Source organism: Hyperolius riggenbachi, chromosome 7 (assembly GCF_040937935.1).
Source record: "Hyperolius riggenbachi isolate aHypRig1 chromosome 7, aHypRig1.pri, whole genome shotgun sequence".
Classification (NCBI taxonomy): Eukaryota; Metazoa; Chordata; class Amphibia; order Anura; family Hyperoliidae; genus Hyperolius; species Hyperolius riggenbachi.
Window position 1 is genome coordinate 60,232,709 of NC_090652.1, and position 24,401 is coordinate 60,257,109.

The following is a 24,401-nucleotide window of genomic DNA, read 5'->3' on the forward strand; positions in this document are numbered from 1 at the left end:
AATCCCTGGGGCTTTTACTACTTCCGGGTCGCACTGACCCAGAGTAGTACGCCTGCGCTGCCCGGCGGAGCACGTCCTAGATCGTGCTCCTGTTGCCGGGCACTTTCTGCGCGTGTGCGTGACGTCATGAACGACGTCACGCTCATGCGCAGAGAGTGCCCGGAAACAGGAGCGTGATCGAGGACGCGCTCCACCGGGCAGTGCAGGCGTACTACTCCGGGTCAGTGCGACCCGGAAGTAGTAAAAGCCCCAGAGATGTTCGCCAGGCGAACAGTTCGCCGCATCTCTAGCTACAATCACCAAGGTTGTTGGGTATGTTAAGGAGAATGTCAGTAATGTGATTGTTACCTCTGCAGCGGGGAGTGGTGCGACCGCCACTCCCGCGTCTGACGCCACGGCGGATCCCGCTGCAGCCTCTTGTTCATCCCTTCCCAGCAGGACAGGTCTCTCCAGGGTACATCAGACCAGAGGAGCGCAGGGGCATACCCGGAGACAGGACCTTTATGCATTGAGGAGGCGAGTCAGCTGACCAGCCGGTCAGCTGACAGCACTGGCCTGACTCTCGCCTCTGATTTGCTAGGGCGAGTTGGGCAGAGCCGCGGGTGTTACCTTTTGTATTTAAGACCCGGGCTGTCAGTAGATTGTTGTCTGCTGTTGCTGAAACTTTGTGGATAAGCTCTCAGACCTTAGTCAGTTCCCAGTGTGTTTGATCCGGCAGGACCCCGGGGATTCACACATAGTTAGGAATATTATTATTGATACTTCGTAATAGTAATATTATATTATTATTCATTGTATGCCTTATTGTGTATGAACTTTGCTTGAACTTCTGACAATCCTTCTGCCTCTCGATTCTGTACTCTGCCTGTCTGTTTGTTGCCGACCTCGGCCCGACCTAGACTCTGTCTTGCCTCCTGATTCTGTACTTCCGCCCATCTGATTGTTACCGAACCCGGCCTGTTTACTCACTACGATTTTGCCTGACGTTTTTGTAATGCGACCTAACCGACCTGTTACCGACCCTGCCTGTACGACCTCTCTAGCACTAGTGATAGTCCCTACAGCCAAGGGCTATCACATAGGAGTACTCCTGTGTTACTGTGCACAAAAACACGTGTGATCACACTCTGATTTAAATACTGACATTTGTGTTTATAAGAGCTGTTACTGATCGTTAAAACTGACTATCCTGATTGAGCTCACTCTGGTCAGCAGAGATACCACTGTTCATTACATAACAGCAGACCATATATGTTAATGGAGGCTCAGATTCAGGCATTAACTGCAGCCGTTGAGCATTTAAATGCCACTGTGACATCACAACAGGCTCAGTTGAATGTTTTGACTGAAACTGTAAGTCGCTCATAGAGATCTGCATCATCATCGCCTCCTTCTCTTATCCGTGAACCTAAGATGGCTCTACCTGAAAAATGTTCAGGGCATAAGTCAGATTTTAGACATTTTAGAAACAGGTGTAAATCGTACTTTGAAATGAGACCCATTGTGTCAGGCTCCGAACTACAGCGGGTAACCTTGATTAAAACCCTGCTAACTGGTGATTCTCAAACTTGGGCCTATAATTTACCTGAGGGTCATGAGGCTTTAGGATCTGTTCAGGCTTTCTTTGATGCCATGGCGGTCATATACGATGACCCAGACATTGCAGCCACGGCAGAAAGAAATTTAAAGAGACTTCGCCAGGGGCATGGTACTGTGGAAGATTACGCCTCGCAGTTCAGGAAATGGGCAGTCTCCTCTAGATGGGTTGTCAGATTCAGTTTCAGACATCATGATCAGCCACCCTGAGCCCAAAACCTTAGACGAGGCTATTGCTTTAGCCGTAAAAATTGATTGCAGGGTATGGTACTATAAACAAGGCAGGTCACGTGGTACTACCAGAACTGTTTTTTCCACTCCTTCGGTCACAACTACTACGGATGAACCAATGCAGATCGGTCATTCAAAGTTGTCGGAATCTGAAAAGACCAGAAGGTGAAAGGAGGGCCTCTGTTTGTACTGCGGGGAGAAAGGGCATCTCATACAAAATTGCAGCAAGAAGGCGGGAAACTTCTCCGCCTAGGTGTAGTTGGAGGTACTACCCTTGGCGAACCTGTTTTACCTCCGAAGTTTTCTAAGATGTTATTGCCTTGTTCTGTTACGTATAAGGATCAAGTTTTTTGCACACAGGCCTTTGTCGACTCGGGCTCTGCAGCTAAATTTATTGACTTGAGTTTGGCCTCTAAGTGGGAAATTCCCATTCTTCCCTTAGACAGGCAGATATACGTAACCGCCATTGATGATTCTCCACTGCAGAACAAGCAACCACTCTCGCAAACTCCTCTTCTCACTTGTCATGTAGGAGTCTTACATAGAGAGGAGTTGCAATTTTATGTGTTAAAGATGTCATCTGCTATGATCATCCTAGGGCTCCCGTGGTTACGTCAACACTCACCTCAGATTGACTGGAACACGGGGCAATTGCTGGCCTGGTCCCCAGCCTGTCAATCTTGTCTGGAAAAAATTACCCTATATTCCACTGCGGTTCAAGTGGAAGGTGTAGAGTTTCCGGATGTTTTCTGCCCGCAAGCTGCTGATAAGCTTCCCCCGCATAGGGAGTTTGATTGCCCTATTGATTTGAGACCATACCTCCCAGGGGACATTTGTACAACCTCTCAGGTCCAGAACAACTAGCCATGAAAGAGTACATCAAGGAGAACCTTGAGAAGGGTTTCATCCGTTCTTCCAAGTCACCGGCAGGGACGGGTTTTTTCTTTGTTCAAAAAAAAGATGGTGGGCTTCGCCCGTGCATCAATTATAGAGCTTTGAACAAGGTAACGATTCCCAACCGCTATCCTTTACCATTGATAGACGATTTATTTTCCCAAGTCACTGGGGCGCAAGTGTTCTCCAAACTGGACCTGAGAGGGGCGTATAATTTGATCCGTATTAGACAGGGGGGTGAATGGAAGACTGCCTTCAACACACCAGATGGGCATTACGAGTACTTAGTGATGCCCTTCGGGTTGTGTAATGCCCCCGCAGTGTTTCAAAAATTTGTGAATGAAATTTTTAGGGACGTACTGGGACGCTTCGTGGTTGTCTACTTAGATGACATCTTGATATTTTCCTGCAACCTCAGGGAACACAGAGAACACGTAAAATTTTTTATACTAAAACTCTGAGAAAATTGCCTTTATGCAAAACTAGGAAAATGTCTGTATGAGGTGTCTGAGGTCGCCTTCTTGGGGTACATCATCTCTACGGATGGTTTGTCAATGGACCCCAAGAAAGTTTCTGCAGTATTGGAGTGGCCACAACCCGCAAAAGCCCTTCAACGTTTTTTAGGTTTTGCTAATTATTATAGAAAGTTTATTAAGGGATTTTCTTCGGTGGTTGCACCCCTCACCAATTTAACGAAAAAGGGGCCAATACTTATAATTGGTCTGAGGAAGCCTGTGAGGCCTTTACGCAACTCAAGTCACTTTTCTGTGCTGCTCCCATTTTGCATCGCGTAGATGTTACATGTCCATTTATTGTGGAAGTAGACACCTCCGAAGTTGGAGTGGGGGCTGTACTGTCCCAATATTCTGGAACTCAAGGGTGGTTACATCCCTGTGCATTCTTTTCCCGCAAATTCTCTCCAGTGGAAAAGAATGATGACATCGGTAACAGGGAGCTTTAGGCCATAAAGATTTGAAGAATGGCGACACTGGCTGGAGGGAGCGGAGCATGTTATTACGGTATATACAGATCACAATAGTCTGGAATATATTGAGGGTGCTAAGAGGCTCAACCCGAGACAAGCTCGTTGGGCACTCTTCTTCTCATGATTCCGATTTATAATCACGTACAAGCTGGGTAATAAGAACATTAAGGCCGATGCATTGTCCCGCTGGTTCGAACCCGAGACAGTTCAGCCCTCACTCCCTGTTAATATCTTGCCGGAGCATATAGTGGTTGCAGCTACAGAGCCCATGGAGGATCTGGCAGTCACTCTGCAGCCATATCAGACTGAGGCTCCAGAGGGAAAGCCAGATGGGATACTATTTGTTCCACTGCATCTGCGTCTGCAAGTGTTGCAGATGTTTCACAGCCATAAAAACGCTGGGCATCCAGGGATAGGCAGAACAGAGGAGCTCTTGTCCCGCAGTGTGTGGTGGCTATCTTTGAAAAATGACTGCAAAGAGTTTGTGATCTCCTGTACCATCTGTGCCCATAGCAAGCCATCCAGACAGGCTCCTGCGGGTACACTACAGTCATTGCCTACACCCACAGAACCATGGACCTACATATCCATGGATTTTGTGGGAGAACTCCCTAATTCTGAGGGGAATACGGTGATTTGGGTGGTCGTAGACCGCTTTAGCAAGATGATCCATTTTGTTCCTTTGAAAAAACTCCCCTCAGCCCAGGAATTAGCAGATCTCTTCATTACCTACATCTTCTGTTTACATGGAATACCAGTCAATATAGTCTCGGATAGAGGGGTACAATTTGTATCTAGGTTTTGGCGGGCTTTCTGTCAGCACCTGGGCCTGACCCTGTCTTTCTCCTCGGGGTACCATCCCCAAACCAATGGTCAGACTGAGAGGATGAATCAGTCACTTGAAAAATGTCTTAGATTCTATGTAGCTGATTCACAACATGAGTGGGTAAAGTTTCTTTCCTTTGCGGAGTTTGCCCACAACAATCTCCGGAACGCTTCCTCGGGTTATTCTCCGTTTCAGGTGGTTACAGGGAAATCACCGAAATTTTGCCCATTACCAACGTCCAATTCTCTCTTTCCGGCATTGGATGGTTGGCAGAAATCGTGCAAGAGAATTTGGTCGTTGGTAAAAGTCAATATGGTGTGGGTCTCTACCAGGGTTGCCAACCCAATTTCTTATTTTTGCTGGACAAAATGGTCAAAAAATCTGGACACCCCAAGTTTTGGACGGACAGGGGCGGAGTCAGGGGCGGAGTCAGTAGCGGGCTTTTTGGGGAACTTGTTGTGATTTCGGGGGGGAGAAATAAAGCTGAAGCAGGTGATTACTGCATAAGGCTCATGCGAAACAGCATTCCTGAACTGAGAGGCCTTCCTTACCCAAAGTAAGATTAGATAGATAATCTTTCGAATGTCTTTTTGGCATTATCAAAGTTAAACCTAAAACTGATTAGAGAAACAAAAAACTGTATCTGTTGTGAACAGATTTTATTCTTAACAGCATTAACCACAGGCATTATTCCAAAAAACATTGTTCAATAAGAACAAAACCAACACTGCACTGAAATGTTAACATAATGCCAAAAAGTTCTTTTAACCTCAGGCATCAATGCAGAAACCAGTGTACCAGCAACAGAATAAAAGAAAAATGGCACTGACTTCCTAATGGACCAGTACAGCAAAACAAGCAAGCAGTTAAAAATCTGACAGGTTTTGGACTAGTCCATCTAATGGCAGATTTTCAGGGTTTTCTTTGTTTCCAAAAGCATTCCCTAACTGTCACAACAGTAAGATACCAGCCACTAGCCAGACTCCTTACTTGCTAACACACCATTTTAGGCATTAGGTTTGAGCAAATGCATTTCTGAAAGTGCTTTTAAAAACAAACAAAACCCTATGAATCCCCCATGAGGAGATGTGCTAGTCCAAAATCCTGTCAGATTGTAACTGCTTACGTGTTTCAAACTGTAATGAGAGGGATATGGAGGCTGGCATATTTCCTTTTAGTTGCCTGGCTGTCCTGCTGATCCTCTGCCTCATGCTTTTAGCCATAGACCAGACCCCAAACAAGCATGCAGCAGATCAGGTGTTTGACATTGTCAGATCTGACAAGATTAGCTGCATGCTTGTTTCAGGTGTGTGTGATTCAGACACTACTGCAGCAAACAGATCAACAGGATAGCCAGGCAAATGGTATTGTTTAAAAAGGAAATATGGCAGCCTTCATATTCTTCTAATTTTAGTCGTCTTTTAACAGAATGCCAAAATGTACAGTTTACCAATCTTATCGGGCAGCAGATTTCCCCACAAAGGCAATCTTATCGGGCAGCAGATTTCCCCAATCTTATCGGGCAGCAGATTTCCCCACAAAGGCAATCTTATCGGGCAGCAGATTTCCCCAATCTTATCGGGCAGCAGATTTCCCCAATCTTATCGGGCAGCAGATTTCCCCACAAAGGCAATCTTATCGGGCAGCAGATTTCCCCAATCTTATCGGGCAGCAGATTTCCCCAATCTTATCGGGCAGCAGATTTCCCCACAAAGGCAATCTTATCGGGCAGCAGATTTCCCCACAAAGGCAATCTTATCGGGCAGCAGATTTCCCCACAAAGGCAATCTTATCGGGCAGCAGATTTCCCCACAAAGGCAATCTTATCGGGCAGCAGATTTCCCCACAAAGGCAATCTTATCGGGCAGCAGATTTCCCCACAAAGGCAATCTTATCGGGCAGCAGATTTCCCCACAAAGGCAAGCTTATCGGACAGCAGATTTCCCCACAAAGGCAATCTTATCGGGCAGCAGATTTCCCTACAAATGCTATGAGATTGGCAGTTTGGCACAGACACAGACAGGTATGATGCTGAACGCTATGCTAGAATGACAAGTGGCCTACCTACCCCACCCCAGGCTGGGCAAGGCCTGGCAAGCCCTCCATGCCCCCAGCTCCCACTCCCAGGGGTGCCTCTCTCTCCCTCACAGAGACTCACAGTTAGTGTGCTGGGCTCCTGGGTCGGCTTGGCTGTTTTTCTCCTTGGCCTGGTCGGGTGGTGGTCGCTCCTGGAGTCCTGGCAGGTGGCGGCTGCTGGCTGGGCTGTGGGGGTTCAGAGTCAGGCTGCTGATCTGCTCCTGTGCTCGGCTGCTGCTGATCTGGCTGGCTGCTCCTGAGTCCTGCCCTGCTGCGTGGACCTGTGCTCGGCCTCGGTCAGCTGAGCTGCTGCTGATCTGGCTGGCTGCTCCTGAGTCCTGCCCTGCTGCGTGGTGGCTCGGCGGCGCTGTGTGTCCCACTGCCCCTGAGTGCTGTGGCTCTGTCTGTGCTCAGTGTGCTGCGACCTCAGCTCCGACCTGGCTGCAGTGCCGCCCGTGTGACGCTGACGCACTCCTCTCTCCTCGCCGTCCTCCCTCCTCGGACTCTCGCTGCTGCTGTGCTCAGAGTGTGCCAAAAAGAGGTTACCTGATTGGAGGGGACACCCGGGGACTCGGGGAGGAGAGGGCAGCTGAGGGGAGACTGAGGGAGGGGGGAAAAAGAGCACGCACAGCGCGAGGCGCATGCACAGAACAGATTGGAGTAATTTATGCACTTTTGGACGGACGACTGCCCAGGAAATACGGGCAGTACGGACAGCTCTATTTTGAGAGCTTCTGTACGGACAGTCCGTCTTTTGACGGACGCTTGGCAACCCTGGTCTCTACGCACCACATAGCCCTAAGACAGCCCTCAGCCAAGTTGGGGCCAAAGTATATCGGTCCATACCCCATTACAGAAAAGATCAATGAGGTGGCTTACAGGGTTGCCCTCCCAGCTACCATGAAGGGGGTAAAATCTTTTCACGTCTATTTACTTTAGCCAGCTGTATATACAGATTCCTCCAACCCCCCCCCCCCCCCCCCCCCCCCAGTATTTGTTGATGGAGAACCAGAATATGAGGTAGAAGAGATTTTGGATTCTCGTAGGGTGTGGAACTCTGTACAGTATTTGGTCCACTGGAAGGGGTATGGTCCTGAGGAGAGGTCATGGGTCCCGGCTCATCATCTTCATGCTGAAGACTTAAAACAGCAGTTTCACTTATCACACCCGGAAAGCGCTTCAGGGACGTGTCCTGAGGCCACGCCTCGAGGGCGGGGGTAATGTCAGTAATGTGATTATTACCTCTGCAGCGGGGAGCGGCGCAACCTCCGCTCCTGCGTCTGATGTCACGGTGGATCCCGCCGCAGACTCTTGTTCATCCCTTCCCGGCAGGACAGGTTTCTCCAGGGTACATCAGACCAGAAGAGTGCAGGGGCGTACCCGGAGACAGGACCTTTATGCATTGAGGAGGCGAGTCAGCTGACCAGCCGGTCAGCTGACAGCACTGGTCTGACTCTCGCCTCTGATTTGCTAGGGCAAGTTGGGCGGAGCCACGGGTATTACCTTTTGTATTTAAGACCTGGGCTGTCAGTAGATCGTTGTCTGCTGTTGCTGAAACTTTGCGGTTAGGCTCTCAGACCTTAGTCAGTTCCCAGTGTGTTTGATCCGGCAGGACCCCGGGGATTCACACATACAGTGGGTTGCAAAAGTATTTGGCCCCCTTGAAGTTTTCCACATTTTGTCACATTACTGTCTGCCACAAACATGCATCAGTTTTATTGGAATTCCACGTGAAAGAGCAATACAAAGTGGTGTACATGTGAGAAGTGGATCGAAAATCATACATCATTCCAAACATTTTTTACAAATAAATAACTGCAAAGTGGGGTGTGCGTAATTATTCGGCCCCCTGAGTCAATACTTTGTAGAACCACCTTTTGCTGCAATTACAGCTGCCAGTCTTTTAGGGTATGTCTCTACCAGCTTTGCACATCTAGAGACTGAAATCCTTGCTCATTCTTCTTTGCAAAACAGCTCCAGCTCTGTCAGATTAGATGGACAGCGTTTGTGAACAGCAGTTTTCAGATCTTGTCACAGATTCTCGATTGGATTCAGATCTGGACTTTGACTGGGCCATTCTAACACATAGCTATGTTTTGTTTTAAACTATTCCATTGTTGCCCTGGCTTTATGTTTAGGTTCATTGTCCTGCTGGAAGGTGAACCTCCGCCCCAGTCTCAAGTCTTTTGCAGTCTCCAAGAGGTTTTCTTTCAAGTTTGCCCTGTATTTGGCTCCATCCATCTTTCCATCAACTCTGACCAGCTTCCCTGTCCCAGCTGAAAAGATGCACCCCCCAAGCATGATGCTGCCACCACCATATTTGACAGTGGGGATGGTGTGTTCAGAGTGATGTGCAGTGTTAGTTTTCTGCCACACATAGCGTTTTGTATTTTGGCCAAAAAGTTCCATTTTGGTCTCATCTGACCTGAGCACCTTCTTCCACATGGTTGCTGTGTCCCCCACATGGCTTGTGGTAAACTGCAAACAGGACTTCTTATGCTTTCTGTTAACAATGCCTTTCTTCTTGCCACTCTTCCATAAAGGCCAACTTTGTACAGTACATGACTAATAGTTGTCCTATGGACAGAGTCTCCCACCTGAGCTGTAGATCTCTGCAGCTCATCCAGAGTCACCATGGGCCTCTTGACTGCATTTTTGATCAGCACTCTCCTTGTTCGGCCTGTGAGTTTAGGTGGATGGCCTTGTCTTGGTAGGTTTACAGTTGTGCCATACTCCTTCCATTTCTGAATGATTGCTTGAACAGTGCTCCTTGGGATGTTCAAGGCTTTGGAAATCTTTTTGTAGCCTAAGCCTGCTTTAAATTTCTCAATAACTTGATCCCTGACCTGTCTTGGACCTGTCTTGTGTGTTCTTTGGACTTCACGGTGTTGTTACTCCCAATATTATCTTAGACAACCTCTGAGGCCCTCACAGAGCAGCTGTATTTGTACTGACATTAGATTACACACAGGTGCACTCTATTTAGTCATTAGCACTCATCAGGCAATGTCTATAGGCAACTGACTGCACTCAGATCAAAGGGGGGCCAAATAATTATGCACACACCACTTTGCATTTATTTATTTGTAAAAAATGTTTGGAATCATGTATGATTTTCGTTCCACTTGTCATGTGTACACCACTTTGTGTTGGTCTTTCATGTGGAATTCCAATAAAATTGATTCATGTTTGTGGCAGTAATATGACAAAATGTGGAAAACTTCAAGGGGGCCGAATACTTTTGCAACCCACTGTAGTTAGGAATATTATTATTGATACTTCGTAATAGTAATATTATATTATTATTCATTGTATTGTATTATTATTGTGTATGAACTTTGCTTGAACTTCTGACAATCCTTCTGCCTCTCGATTCTGTACTTCCGCCTATCTGATTGTTACCGAACCCGGCCTGTTTACTCACTACGATTTTGCCTGACGTTTTTGTAATGCTACCTAACCGACCTGTTACCGACCCTGCCTGTACGACCTCTCTAGCACTAGTGATCAGGGTCGGACTGGGACACTGGGGGCCCACCAAAGAAATTTCAACCTGGGGCCCACACATCCCATGATTGCTGTGAAAAAGGGGCGTGACCATGCACCAGAAGGTGGGCGTGGTCATGATGTATTATGGACAGGGCCAAATGTACATGATCTTAGCAGCATTGTAATTCAGAGACACTGCGGCTCAGCAAAACTTTTCATAGAGTCACCTCCTTCAATATAAAGTAATGTCCTACTTTGCAGAGGTCGTGACCTCATTGGGGCCCTTGAGCCAAAGGGGCCCTGAAGGGCCCTCCCTCAACTACAGTATTACCTCTCTATTGGTCCTTTGCTCATAATAATCACTTCTATAGATACTTTGAACAGTGGTAACCATTAACAAGCTATTTCCATCCCCTTCTTGCACCTCTGACACTGTAGTTGCCATTGGCAGGTTTTGGTGCGCTGTATCAATTGTTATGTATAGACTGCTTGGAGGGCCCCATTGTAAAATTTGCATTGAGGCCTACAGCTCCTTAGCTATGCCACTGCTCTCAGCATGAGTGATTACAGCACTGAGAAGAGAATTTTTGTGCTGCAGGCAGCAATTGGAGCTCTGTCATACAAGGAGGGGGGGGGGGGCACCAGAGACCTGGAGGGGGGGCCCACCGAGGGAAAAAACTGTACTACTGTGGCCCAGTCCAACCCTGCTAGTGATAGTCCCTACAGCCAAGGGCTATCACATAGGAGTACTCCTGTGTTACTGTGCACAAAAACACGTGTGATCACACTCTGATTTAAATACTGACATTTGTGTTTATAAGAGCTGTTACTGATCGCTACAACTGACTATCCTGATTGAGCTCACTCTGGTCAGCAGAGATACCACTGTTCATTACAGAGAACAGTGGGAACAAATAGAATTTTTGTAGTTTTTGAGAAAATTGATTTTAGCGTTACCACAGGAAAAAGTATTTTTTTAAATGCAGACAGATAAATAATTTAATTTATGTATATCAAAAGAACAGTGAATTGTAGGCAGAGGTTTCCAGGTGGTCAGTACGCAGTGCATAATTAACACCTGGAAACCCAATGGAACTGGTAACGCTTTGTTCAGTGATCACTGTACAGCCACAGTATTGCTGTATAAGGATCCCTAGCTATGATTTGGACTGTAAATATGTTAAATTGAAAAAAAAATGATGTGGGTCCCCCCTGCCAAGGCTCCTTAACCCCTTGTCACCAATGCAATCTGCGAAGGCTAGAATGCTAAGCTCAGACTGAGTGGGCCTCCACAGTCTGAGCTATACCAGCCCGCATGGTCCATGGTATGGGGGGGCTCTGGGGAAGAGGGGCAGCGAAACCTCCTCCTTTCTCCCAGAGCCCTTGACCAATTTATGGACAAGGGGCTCTTCCCCACCTCTGGTGCCAAAGAGGAAATGGGAGTGTACACCGGAAAGTTTAGGGGGGGGGGATTCATGGTGGCATCTGGGGTTCCACTTTTAGAAGGATACCCCTAAATGCCCGCCCCCTGGTGAGTAAGTTTAGGAGTACCCTTACTAATTTCCAGAAAGTGTTCAAATTGAATAAAAATCTAACAAAAAAGTCCTTTAATGTTTTTAATTAACCAGTAAAACTTACCTTAATTTACTCCTACGATAGTATCCTCGGAAAAGTCACACGTCATATCCTCTCTATAACAATGAACAACAAAGAATGCCACATATGTTGATTCCTGCCTCGACGAACAGTGCCGTACGCATCGACGCAATCCTTGGACTTGTTATACAAAGTATAGCAAGCCCCAGAACACCTTTGAAATTCCATCCAGTTCCCCCATAGGTCTTTTAACAGACCAATAAGGATTCCCATTGGTCTGTTAAAAGACCAATAGGGAGCACTAGAAGGTATTTTAAAGATGCTCTGGGGCTTGCTATACTTATATAATAGTATAGTATAGCAAGGCCCGACACTGTGGCACCTGCCACTACCTCCACGTGAACCTGCTCCCCGCTGTATGCAAAACAGCTTAGTACAAAGGACAGGGCACCCACAGCACCCTGCCATTTGACTCCCATGCCACCCCTGCACTGCTTAATGTACTGCACATTAACCCCACTGAGCAGGGATTAATGTGAAGGAGTGGCAGAAGTGTCACAGGGCAGGGTGCTGTGGGTGCCCTACCCTGTGTGCCAAGTAGATGCAACAGCCAGCAGAGAGCAGGGGATGGGGGCATAGAAGCGGGGCAGAGGGAGCAGCAGGCACTGCTGTCTCAGGGCTAGCTATGATGAGTTTAGAAAGCCCTGGTGCATCTTTAAAATTCCCTCTAGTTCCCCTATAGGTAGCACATAAGCTAATACAAGCATATAAAGTCCAGTTATATTTGTGAATGAAGAGTAATGTTATGTGAGATACATACATGAGATAATGACATTCCTGGAGGAACAGAAGAATGAGGTACATCATGGTAGGCACTGTTCTCCAACTCGGAGATCTTCATTCCTAACGTGGAAAAATTGAGACTCAACATTGATTTTAAAAAAGAAGAGAAAGAGGACCCTAATTTATTTATTTATTTTTTGTAGTATTCTCTTCTTTGAGCGAAAAAGAATTGCATTCCTAGCATCACATCTGAAAACCTTCTCCTTTCCAAATATTTTTCTTTATTCTTAAACACTTTTCTGTCTCTAGTTATTGCTTACTATATATTAAAATACCACTACAGCAAAAGAGTAAGCAGTTAAAATCTGACAAAACCAACAGGTTTTGGACTGGTCCATCTTCTCATGAGGGATTCTCAAGGTTTACTTTGTTTTCAAAAGCATTTTCTGAACAACATTTTCTAATGGTGCCCATACATGGTGCAATTTTTTTTTTTTGATTAGATAATTTTGTTCGATTATTATGTTACATCGAATATAGAGATTTTTCCAACATTTTTTATTGAAAAAATGGGACAATCAATGCTTTCTTCCTGATATATTTTTTTTAAACTTTCATTAGGATTCGTATATTTCAGTCAAATAAACTGGAAAATTGAACGTTTTTATTGTACCGTGTATGAGCACCATAAGTCTAATTTCCCCAGTAATGCTCATCCGGATACCGGATATCCGAACTACCCGGATAATCAGAACTTTTTCCGCTATCCGACCTCAGATTCGGATTCCAGATATCTGGGCAAATCCAGAATGCGGTATCCAGATTTGCAGCGGTATCCGGATAGGAATTTGGATATACAATACAATAATACAATACAATAACATTTCTATAGCGCTTTTCTCCCATAGGACTCAAAACGCTTAGGCTCTCTCAGATTCAGTAATTGGTAGTAGGATGAAGTATTCACACAACAAAAGTTATATTTCTGCAAATGCCAAACTGAACAGGTGGGTTTTCAGTCTGGATTTAAACACGTCCAGGGATGGAGCTGTCCTGATCTGTTGAGGTAAGGAGTTCCAAAACATAGGGGCAGCATTACAGAAGGCTCTGGGACCAAAAGTTTCCAAGTGGACTCTGGGTATGACTAGATTATTAGAACCTGTGGATCTGAGAATACGGGGATTGCAACACAGCTGCAACATATCTTTTTTTTTTAAACATATTTTTATTGATTTTGTACCTTCAAAGTGTAAACATTACAGCTTTTGTACATGGCATATTTGAGATAAAGAAAACATCAGTTTCTTGCCTATAAGGCTCACAAAAATAAAGATATTCATGAAAAGGTCCATCTGTTTGCTTTCTTTTGGTGATTATAAAGTTATTAGACTAATAGTAGGTACCATAATACATATTACAACTAGTGTTGGGCGAACAGTGTTCGCCACTGTTCGGGTTCTGCAGAACATCACCCTGTTCGGGTGATGTTCGGGTTCGGCCGAACACCTGATGGTGTTCGGCCAAACTGTTCGGCCATATGGCCGAACTAAGAGCGCATGGCCGAACGTTACCCGAACGTTCGGCTAGCGCTGTGATTGGCCGAACGGGTCACGTGTAGTGTTGGGCGAACATCTAGATGTTCGGGTTCGGGCCGAACATGGCCGAACTCCGAACATAATGGAAGTCAATGGGGACCCGAACTTTCGTGCTTTGTAAAGCCTCCTTATATGCTACATACCCCAAATTTACAGGGTATGTGCACCTTGGGAGTGGGTACAAGAGGAAAAAAAATTTAGCAAAAAGAGCTTATAGTTTTTGAGAAAATCGATTTTAAAGTTTCAAAGGGAAAACTGTCTTTTAAATGCGGGAAATGTCTGTTTTCTTTGCACAGGTAACATGCTTTTTGTCGGCATGCAGTCATAAATGTAATACATATAAGAGGTTCCAGGAAAAGGGACCGGTAACGCTAGCCCAGCAGCAGCACACGTGATGGAACAGGAGGAGGGTGGCGCAGGAGGAGAAGGCCACGCTTTGAGACACAACAACCCAGGCCTTGCATGAGGACAAGAAGCGTGCGGATAGCAATTTGCATTTTGTCGCCATGTAAATGTAATACAGATGAGAGGTTCAATAAACAGGGACCGGAAACGCTAACCCATCACAGATGTTCATTGTTCATGTTACTTGGTTGGGGTCCGGGAGTGTTGCGTAGTCGTTTCCAATCCAGGATTGATTCATTTTAATTTGAGTCAGACGGTCTGCATTTTCTGTGGAGAGGCGGATACGCCGCCGATCTGTGACGATGCCTCCGGCAGCACTGAAACAGCGTTCCGACATAACGCTGGCTGCCGGGCAAGCCAGCACCTCTATTGCAAACATTGCCAGTTTGTGCCAGGTGTCTAGCTTCGATACCCAATAGTTGAAGGGTGCAGATGGATTGTTCAACACAGCTACGCCATCTGACATGTAGTCCTTGACCATCTTCTCCAGGCGATCGGTGTTGGAGGTGGATCTGCACGCTTGCTGTTCTGTGTGCTGCTGCATGGGTGTCAGAAAATTTTCCCACTCCAAGGACACTGCCGATACCATTCCCTTTTGGGCACTAGCTGCGGCTTGTGTTGTTTGCTGCCCTCCTGGTCGTCCTGGGTTTGCGGAAGTCAGTCTGTCGGCGTACAACTGGCTAGAGGAGGGGGAGGATGTCAATCTCCTCTCTAAAGTCTCCACAAGGGCCTGCTAGTATTCTTCCATTTTGACCTGTCTGGCTCTTTCTTCAAGCAGTTTTGGAACATTGTGTTTGTACCGTGGATCCAGAAGGGTATAAACCCAGTAATTGGTGTTGTCCAGAATGCGCACAATGCGTGGGTCGCGTTCAATGCAGTCCTAGGCCGAAGAGGTCATAGCCTAGGGTCACAAAACCTGTTTATTTGGGCAATTTCAATGGTGGCGAGTCTGACGTACATAAATCGCAGCAATGGCCGTTAGCAACGTCTGAATCTCACGAAATGTCTCATGCAGGTAGAAGACATATTGTTAGACTTGGGCTCCAAAGATGGGTTCCCTACATCTCTGCAAACCAGAGTTACAGGGCTCCAAATTTGGTAAAATCCCCCATAGGCTTTTATTGGGCCTCCTATTTACAGTTCCAAAATCTCACATCTTTTCAAAGGGCAATTACTCAGCAGTGGCAAATTTTCTAGCATTGTAGGGACCCTTAGGGGGAACATGACTGGTGAGTTTCGGGCCCCTAGGCCAAAGAGGTCATAGCCTAGGGTCACAAAAACCTGTTTATTTGGGCTATTTCAATGGTAGTGATGGTGACGTACATAAATCGCAGCAATGGCCGTTAGCAAAGTCTGAATCTCACGAAATGTCTCATGCAGGTAGAAGACATATTGTTAGACTTGGATTCCAAAGATGGGGTCCCTACATCTCTGCAAACCAGAGTTACAGGGGTCCAAAATTGGTAAAATCCCCCATAGGATTTCATTGCCTCCCTATTTCACTTTCCAAAATCTCACATCTTTTCAAAGGGCAATGGCTCAGCAGTACCAAATTTTCTAGCATTGTAGGGACCCTTAGGGGGAACATGACTGGTGAGTTTCGGGCCCCTAGGCCAAAGAGGTCATAGCCTAGGGTCACAAAAACCTGTTTATTTGGGCTATTTCAATGGTAGTGATGGTGACGTACATAAATCGCAGCAATGGCCGTTAGCAAAGTCTGAATCTCACGAAATGTCTCATGCAGGTAGAAGACATATTGTTAGACTTGGATTCCAAAGATGGGGTCCCTACATCTCTGCAAACCAGAGTTACAGGGGTCCAAAATTGGTAAAATCCCCCATAGGATTTCATTGCCTCCCTATTTCACTTTCCAAAATCTCACATCTTTTCAAAGGGCAATGGCTCAGCAGTACCAAATTTTCTAGCATTGTAGGGACCCTTAGGGGGAACATGACTGGTGAGTTTCGGGCCCCTAGGCCGAAGAGGTCATAGCCTAGGGTCACAAAAACCTGTTTATTTGGGCTATTTCAATGGTAGTGATGGTGACGTACATAAATCGCAGCAATGGCCGTTAGCAAAGTCTGAATCTCACGAAATGTCTCATGCAGGTAGAAGACATATTGTTAGACTTGGATTCCAAAGATGGGGTCCCTACATCTCTGCAAACCAGAGTTACAGGGGTCCAAAATTGGTAAAATCCCCCTTAGGATTTCATTGCCTCCCTATTTCACTTTCCAAAATCTCACATCTTTTCAAAGGGCAATGGCTCAGCAGTACCAAATTTTCTAGCATTGTAGGGACCGAACCCGAACATCTAGATGTTCGCCCAACACTAATTACAACAAGGCATTATGATATTATCTGTTCACTCTTTCAAGGTAAAACAATTCCCCAAATTAACCCCCCCCACCCCACCTAAAATAACTAACCCCCCCAACATTCCCTTTCTCATCTCTCTAACTTCAGGCTTATGGATTTTCCCCATGTCCCCGGCATGGGTATGAATGGTAGGATATTATGTGATTGCTATTTAAGGTATGTCAGTGTGTATAGCTAGTGCTCCAAGGGTGCCTAGAAGATCCTCTGGGGCATACCATCCCGTATATTTAAATGGTTCCATTAGAGATAATATTTCAGATCTAGAGAAGGTGTTGATAATAAAAGGCTTCCAACGTTTGAAGAATTTCTTTGAGCATTTTTCCATATGTATTAGAGCGTCCAACTTTGCCATTTTGAAGAGATCTTGCAGTTCCGCTTTAAGGTCCCAGATGTTTGGTGTGGTTGAGTATATCCATCTATTAAAGATGGTCTTTCTTGCTGCACATATTATGACATGAGCCAGTTCTGATGGACATTTAGAAACTTCTCCTGAGTCTGCTAATGGAGGCGAATAATTGAAGAGGCAGAGGAGATAATCCAACTTCATCTTTTTGTGACACACTTTATTGATAAATTTGATGACTGCTGACCAGTATCTTTGAATCTTAGGACAGAACCAAATGCAATGTACTAAATCCGCTTGGGAGTGTTTGCACTTAGGACATTGAGCCTTATAGGTAGATGGTGGGTTTTTATACTTTATATTGAATGCGTATTTTGCATGATGGATGAATAGAAAATGTGACTCCCTCCATGTTTCATTGGAGATCAATCCTCTAAATTTATTATTGCCTTCTAGTATTTTATCCCCCAGGATAGGATCAGTGAAGTGTTTGCTCCATGCTTTATAATTATTAGTCAGTAGCTGTCTTTTTTGAGTGTTCAGGAGGGCTTGATGTGTGGCGGATAAGGATGCCTTGTCTCCTTGAGCATTAATGAAGGTGTCAAAAGAAGTAATAGTTGCTATAGGCCGGATATCTGTTAGTTGTGCTCTTACAAAGGATCTGATTTGTGCATAAAAGAGAAAGTCACTTCGAGGAATTTGATATAGTTGTCGAATTTCAGTAAAAGTTCTCCAAGTATGATTAGTTAAATTGAATAGTTGGCCTAATTTACATAGTCCCACTTTCTCCCATTTTAAGGAGGTTTCATGTTGCATGCCTGCTGTAAAAGTTGGAGTGCCCCACAAGGTCAGAAATGTTGATATTCTCCATGGTAGATTGTGGATTTTACGAGTCTCCCTCCAAGCAAGTATCGTGTCTCTCATTAGGATGCTACTTTTGAGACGTAATGGTAAGTGGGGCCAGGGGGTATGTAGCAAACCTACTGGCGTCCACGGTTCAGATATAGCAGCTTCTAATTTATAGTTTGAGAAGATGGAGGTAGAAAATAGCCAGTCCCTTACATGTCTTGTCAGGCAGGCTATGTTGTAGCGTCGGATATCGGGTATCCCCAGTCCCCCCACATCTTTAGGCAAGAATAATTTTTTAAGTGATATTCTGGCTTTTTTATTTTTCCAAAGGAAGGACACGAAGGCTTTGTTGATTATTTGTATATCTTGGTGCTTAAATAGTAGTGGTAGGACCTGCATAGGATAGAGTAATTTGCCAAAGCTTACCATCTTAAGAAGAGCAGCTCGCCCCATCAGGTTAAGTGGCAGATTAATCCATCCCTTAATTTGTTGGGTCACCTTTTTAATCAGCGGAGTGATATTTAAGGTGTATAGTGAGTGCGGGTCAGGGAGAATCTGGATACCTAGATATGTAATAGGTCCTTTGGTGACGTGTACATTTAGATTAGTGTTGGAGGTGCTAATTCCCATGTGTGTTAATGGCATGAGTTCGCTTTTGGTGCTATTTACTTTAAATCCGGAGATCGTTCCTATTTGATGTATCAGGTGCAATACATCTGGGACTTGTGTAACAGGGTCCTTTAGAAACAGGAGTATGTCATCAGCAAAAAGCGCCTGAGACACACTCCTGTCTCCTATGGTAATACCTGAGTTAATTTGCATTAACAATCGGGCCAGGGGTTCTAGTGAGATGTCAAATAGCAGGGGGGAGAGTGGGCATCCCTGGCGGGTGCCCCTATAAATTTGGAAGGATTCTGAAAGAAATCCTGGCATGTGTATCCTTGCTTGTGGCTTAGAGTACATTTGTCTTGTCAAGTTCAGGAAGGCTCCAGAAAATCCCATCCTACAAAGTGTCAGGTCCATCCAGTCCCAATGAACAGCATCAAATGCTTTTTCGGCATCCAATGTCAACAGGGCTGAGTGTTTAAAGGACTGAGGGTAGGCCTTTACATGTTCCAAGACAGCTAGAACCTTCCTGATATTGGCAACCGCAGAGCGCCCTTTTATAAAGCCAACTTGGTTAGGATGTATTATTTTAGGGATAATATATGACAATCTCGTGGCCATAATTTTAGTTAGAGTTTTCATATCTTGATTAATCAGTGATATTGGTCTATAAGAGTTTGATGATAGCAGGTCCTTTCCTTTTTTGGGTATTAGTTTGATATGAGTTGTTTGTCCTGATTGTGGGTAACCTTCTCCTCTTAATATTTTATTGAAAAGCTTACAGAGGGTGGGTGTAATTTGGTCTTTTAGGGTTTTAAAAAAATTCTGCTGGGAGACCATCAGGGCCAGGTGCTTTATGGTTGGAAAGGGTTTTGATGGTATTAATGATTTCGGCCTGCGTTATTTCGCTATTTAGTTCTTCAAGATCCTGTGCAGATAGTTTGTTTAGCCTAGCTTTATTTAACCACTCCTCAGAAGTTTGGGTATCAATATATTGGGGTTTAGCGTATAACTGTTCATAATATTCCTGGAAGGTATTAATAATATCTTTTGGGTGTCTAGTTATGATTCCTGCTTTATTACGGATTTGTAGTATTGGTTCTTGCGGTGTGTTCCCCTTGGCTATGGCGGCTATCAACTTTCCAGATTTATTCCCATATTTAAAGAAAAAGTGTTGTTTGGAGGTTTGTGTTTGCATTTCCTTGATTTTAAGCCATTTATCTACTTCCAGTCTGCATTTAAGCCATTCCATTCTAGTGAGAGGACTTGGGGACACCCGATACTGTTGATATGCTGATCTGACTCGAGAGACCGCTTCTATATATGAGGAGTGAGCCTGTTTTTTTTTTAAGAGAGACGTGAGCTATTATTCTCCCTCTGAGAACTGCTTTTGCTGTGTCCCAGTATAGAAATGGGGTGCTGGAATGAGATGAATTATCGGAGGCATATTCCTCCCACCAGGTTTGAGCTAATGCATGGAATTCATCATCCCCATAAAGATACGATGGAAATTTCCATATTATGTCTGAACCCCTGGGGATTTGTTCTCGTAGTTCAATCGTTACTGGCGCGTGATCTGAGATTAGGATATCATGTATTGTAGATTCTATCAGTTTTGGAATTAACCTTTGCCCTAAGAGAAATAGGTCAATGCGTGAAAAAGAGGAATGAGGTGGGGAGAAAAAGGTATATTCCCTGTCGTATGAATGTAGGTATCTCCATGAGTCAATGAGTTTGAGGTTTTGAGCAAGGTTAGCTAGAGGAGTTACATTACTCCTTCCTTTTCTGTGCCCTCCTCCCTCCAGTTTTGTATCCTCAGTTATATCCATCACCTCATTCCAGTCACCACCCAATATTGTTTTGCTTAAGTCCTCAGTCTGCAGTCTCTCGAGCAGTGCAGCATAAAATTTAGCCTTACCATCATTAGGACCATATACATTATATATATTTAAATATTCGCCTGGAAGATGTACGCGGATCGCCACACAGCGGCCATGGGCATCTGAATATAGGTGTTCAATTTTTCCCTTAAGCGTTTTACTTATCAAGATCATGACCCCTGCTTTTTTCCCCACTGATGGTGACCCTAAGCAGCTCGCCACCCACCCCTTCTTCATGTACTTATGGTCCTCGATACTCAAATGAGTCTCTTGCAATAAGGCTATGTCTATATGGAGTTTTTTAAGATGTCTCAGGATCTGGCCTCGTTTAACAGGGGACCTCAGGCCTTTGACGTTCCATGAACATATTTTAAGTGTCATTTAGTGGCATAAAAATTTTAAATGCAGCTATTGCGCGTACATCTTCCATGCACTCGAGCACAAGACAATATTGCATGCAATCACATATATCACGTACGGTCTGTAAAGCAGAGAGATGAGATTCAAACCAAAAACCCTTAACATTAAAAGAAAGATAGAGTGTCTTACCACCGATCTGAATAAACAGCAAAAGTGCTGTGAACAGCACGATCGGTGGAGACAGTCGCTTTAGAGAATAGGTGAAGGGCCTCACAAATAGTGTATGGACTTCACTTCTTCCCCACATACGTCAAAAATAGCATCCTCGCCCCTTAACCCATACTAAACATACGCAGCAGTATGAAAATTATTGTATTTGCAAAAATCAGATTATATACTCAAGTGTCCCCAGATTGCTGAGACGAAGGCAGAATAGGAGATCCTGGGTTTTCCTTTGGTGAGCTTTGACAAGACAAGACAAGACAAATAACATTTATATTGCGCTTTTCTCCTTGCGGACTCAAAGCGCCAGAGCAGAGCAGCAGCCACTAGGGCGCGCTCTATTGGCAGTAGCAGTGTAAGGGAGACTTGCCAAAGGTCTCCTACTGAATTAGTGCTGGCTTACTGAACAGGCAGAGCCGAGATTCGAACCCTGGTCGCCTGTGTCAGAGGCAGAGCCCTTAACCATTACACCATCAGCCAGCTTTGGGGTGTAGCGGGTGGGTTTCTCCTTCCCGCCTCGGGAGACCTGGAGAGCGACTGAAGAAATTTGCCCGCTTCTTGTGGGGTTTTGAAGGTAAGGATTTGGCCTTCCGAATCTGTAATTTTGAGTAACGCTGGGTATAGTAGTGCGAATCTTACTCCCCTCTTCACCAAGGCAGAGCATACCGGAGTGAAAGTCTGCCGTTTACGTGATACCTCCATGGAATAGTCATTGAAGATGCGTATCTTGGCTTCTTGGTATTCCAATCCATCTTCCATAGCTTTGTAGGCTCTGAGGAGTCTGGCTTTATCTGTGTAATCTAGATATTTTACCATCACCATCCTCGGTAGGGCCTTGGTTTTGTTGGTTTGCTTTAGTACTCCGACTCTGTGAGCTCTTTCTGTTTTACACGTACTTTGTATGGATAGAAGATTCAGGAGGATATCTTCGCTAAATTCCTTCAATGCTTCCGGCTTGATGCTCTCCGGTAGGCCAACAATCCGTATATTGCTACGACGAGAGCGGTTCTCTAGATCTTCTATTCTCGAGTGGTACGTTTCGTTTTGTCTTAACGCTTCTGAGAGATCTTTGGAGGTGGCAGCGAGATCATCTTCACACTTTGAGATACGTTTTTCGGCCTCTGCAAGCTGTATCGAGTGCGTGCGTACCTCGTTAGTAATGGCCGCCAGAGATTTAGTAATCGCTGTCTCTATGGCGTTATGTAGGTCTGGCATAAGACATTTGGCCACTTCTTTCGCCATTTGTTTATAGCGGTTCGCTGTAGGTGTCTTCCTAAGGCGTCTCTCCTCTCTGCCTGAGTCTTCCTCCCATTCTTGCTGTGAGGAATCCTCCGTAGCGTAGGCCTCAGGGAGCGCCATCTTGTCTCGTGTTTGTCCGCTCTCCACTTCTCCCTGTTTGGCGGGCGCCCGCGTCAGGTAGCGATCCATATGCTTCCTTTGAGGTTTGGGGGGGCCCCAGGACACGTGGGGGGGCAAGTACCAGGTAGCTTGATGCAGATTTGCCTGCTGCGTAGGTGCTGGGTTCGGCGGAGCTCCGCTCTTCTCAACCTTCCATGTAGGCGCCGGAACCGGAAGTCCTGCAACATATCTTTCATGTATCCCGGGCCTAGATTATTCAGGGATTTAAATGTCAGTAGGCCGATCTTGAATAGGACCCTCCATTCTATAGGTAACCAGTGAAGGGAGTGCAGGACTGGCGTTATGTGGCAGTGACAGGGTTGGTTGGTTAGCAGTCTGGCAGCAGTATTCTGTATCAGCTGTAGGCGGTACAAGACCTTTTTTGTAAGGCCAGTGTAGAGAGTATTACAGTAGTCCAGTCGGGATGTGATGAAGGCATGGACTAAGGTTGGCAGATCTTCTGGGGAGGATGAGGTGCTTGATTTTTGCAATGTTCTTCAGGTGAAAATAGGATGATTTCACCACAGCAGAGATTTGAGTTCTGAAGTTTAAATCCCCATCAATTAGAACTCCCAGGCTACGCACATGATCAGAGCTGCGTAGATCCGTGCCTCCTATTCCCAGTGGTGAAGACTGCAAGTTAAGTTGTTTTGTTATCATGCTCTGCCCTCCAATCAGAAGGACTTCAGTTTTGTCTGCATTTAGTTTCAGCCAGTTGTCATTCATCAATTGCTGTAGTTCACGTAAGCAGGCGTTTATAGTTAGAGTTGGGTCTGTCACACCAGGCTTGAAGGAAAGATATAGTTGGGTGTCGTCTGCATAGCAGTGGTATGTCAGGCCATGTTTTTGGATTAGTTTTCCAAGTGGTAACATGTAAATTGTGAAAAGCAGGAGAGAGAGGATTGAGCCCTGGGGCACCCCATACTTAAGTGATACAGGGGTGGACAGGAAGGGCGCCATAGACACTTTGTGGGTTCCACGCGGATATCCGAATCTGAATACTGTAACTAGGGAGATGACATAATTGAGCCAATCAGAGGGCTCCCAGCCTAAGCCTTAGCAACCAATCACAGAAGGGAACCCTGGCCAGCCCCTCCTGACCTCATTGAGCCAGTCAGAGGGCTCCCAGCTTAAGCCCTAGCACCCAATCACAGAACAGAACCCTGGCCAGCCCCCCCTGTATATAAGGAGGGGTGCCATGATGAGAAATCTCGTCCTTGCTTGTGTGACTGCTCAGTGAGAGACATGCTCCAGTGCTGCTGCCTGGCCTAGCAAGTGCTGTATACAGTGATAAACCTAAAGCTTTTCAGCGATTAACACCTTCCCTACGCTATTGTTCTATTGTTTATTAGTTAGCTGAATTGATTTCATTCAGTGACAGTCAGAGTTTGTGCTGCAGGCCTGATGCAGCTGCTATTAGGTCCTGTGTCTGTGTGTGCTGTGCACAGAGACCAGGCCTGCTGCTGGCCTGCTATTAGCCACAGTATATGTTAGGGAATAGGATTACTGTGTATTGTGTAGTTAGTACTGCAGTGCTAGTTACAGTGGCTTGCAAAAGTATTCGGCCCCCTTGAAGTTTTCCACATTTTGTCACCTTACTGCCACAAACATGAATCAATTTTATTGGAATTTCATGTGACAGATCAGTACAAAGTGGTGTACACATGAGAAGTGGAATGAAAATCATACATGATTCCAAACATTTTTTACAAATCAATAACTGCAAAGTGGGGTGTGCGTAATTATTCGGCTCCCTTTGGTCTGAGTGCAGTCAGTTGCCTATAGACATTGCCTGATGAGTGCTAATGACTAAATAGAGTGCACCTGTGTGTAATCTAATGTCAGTACAAATATAGCTGCTCTGTGACAGCCTCAGAGGCTGTCTAAG

General features: G+C 45.4%; 1 protein-coding gene across 1 annotated transcript in view; it reads right to left on the minus strand.

Annotated features, from left to right (window-relative positions):
• Nucleotides 1-24,401, minus strand: part of LOC137525525 (synaptonemal complex protein 1-like) — a 373,754-nt gene that overhangs the window by 228,413 nt on the left and 120,940 nt on the right. Inside the window, exon 4 of the mRNA XM_068246650.1 lies at nt 12,514-12,596. Within this exon, the coding sequence (XP_068102751.1) occupies nt 12,514-12,596 (83 nt within the window). The remainder of the gene's footprint in view (nt 1-12,513; nt 12,597-24,401) is intronic.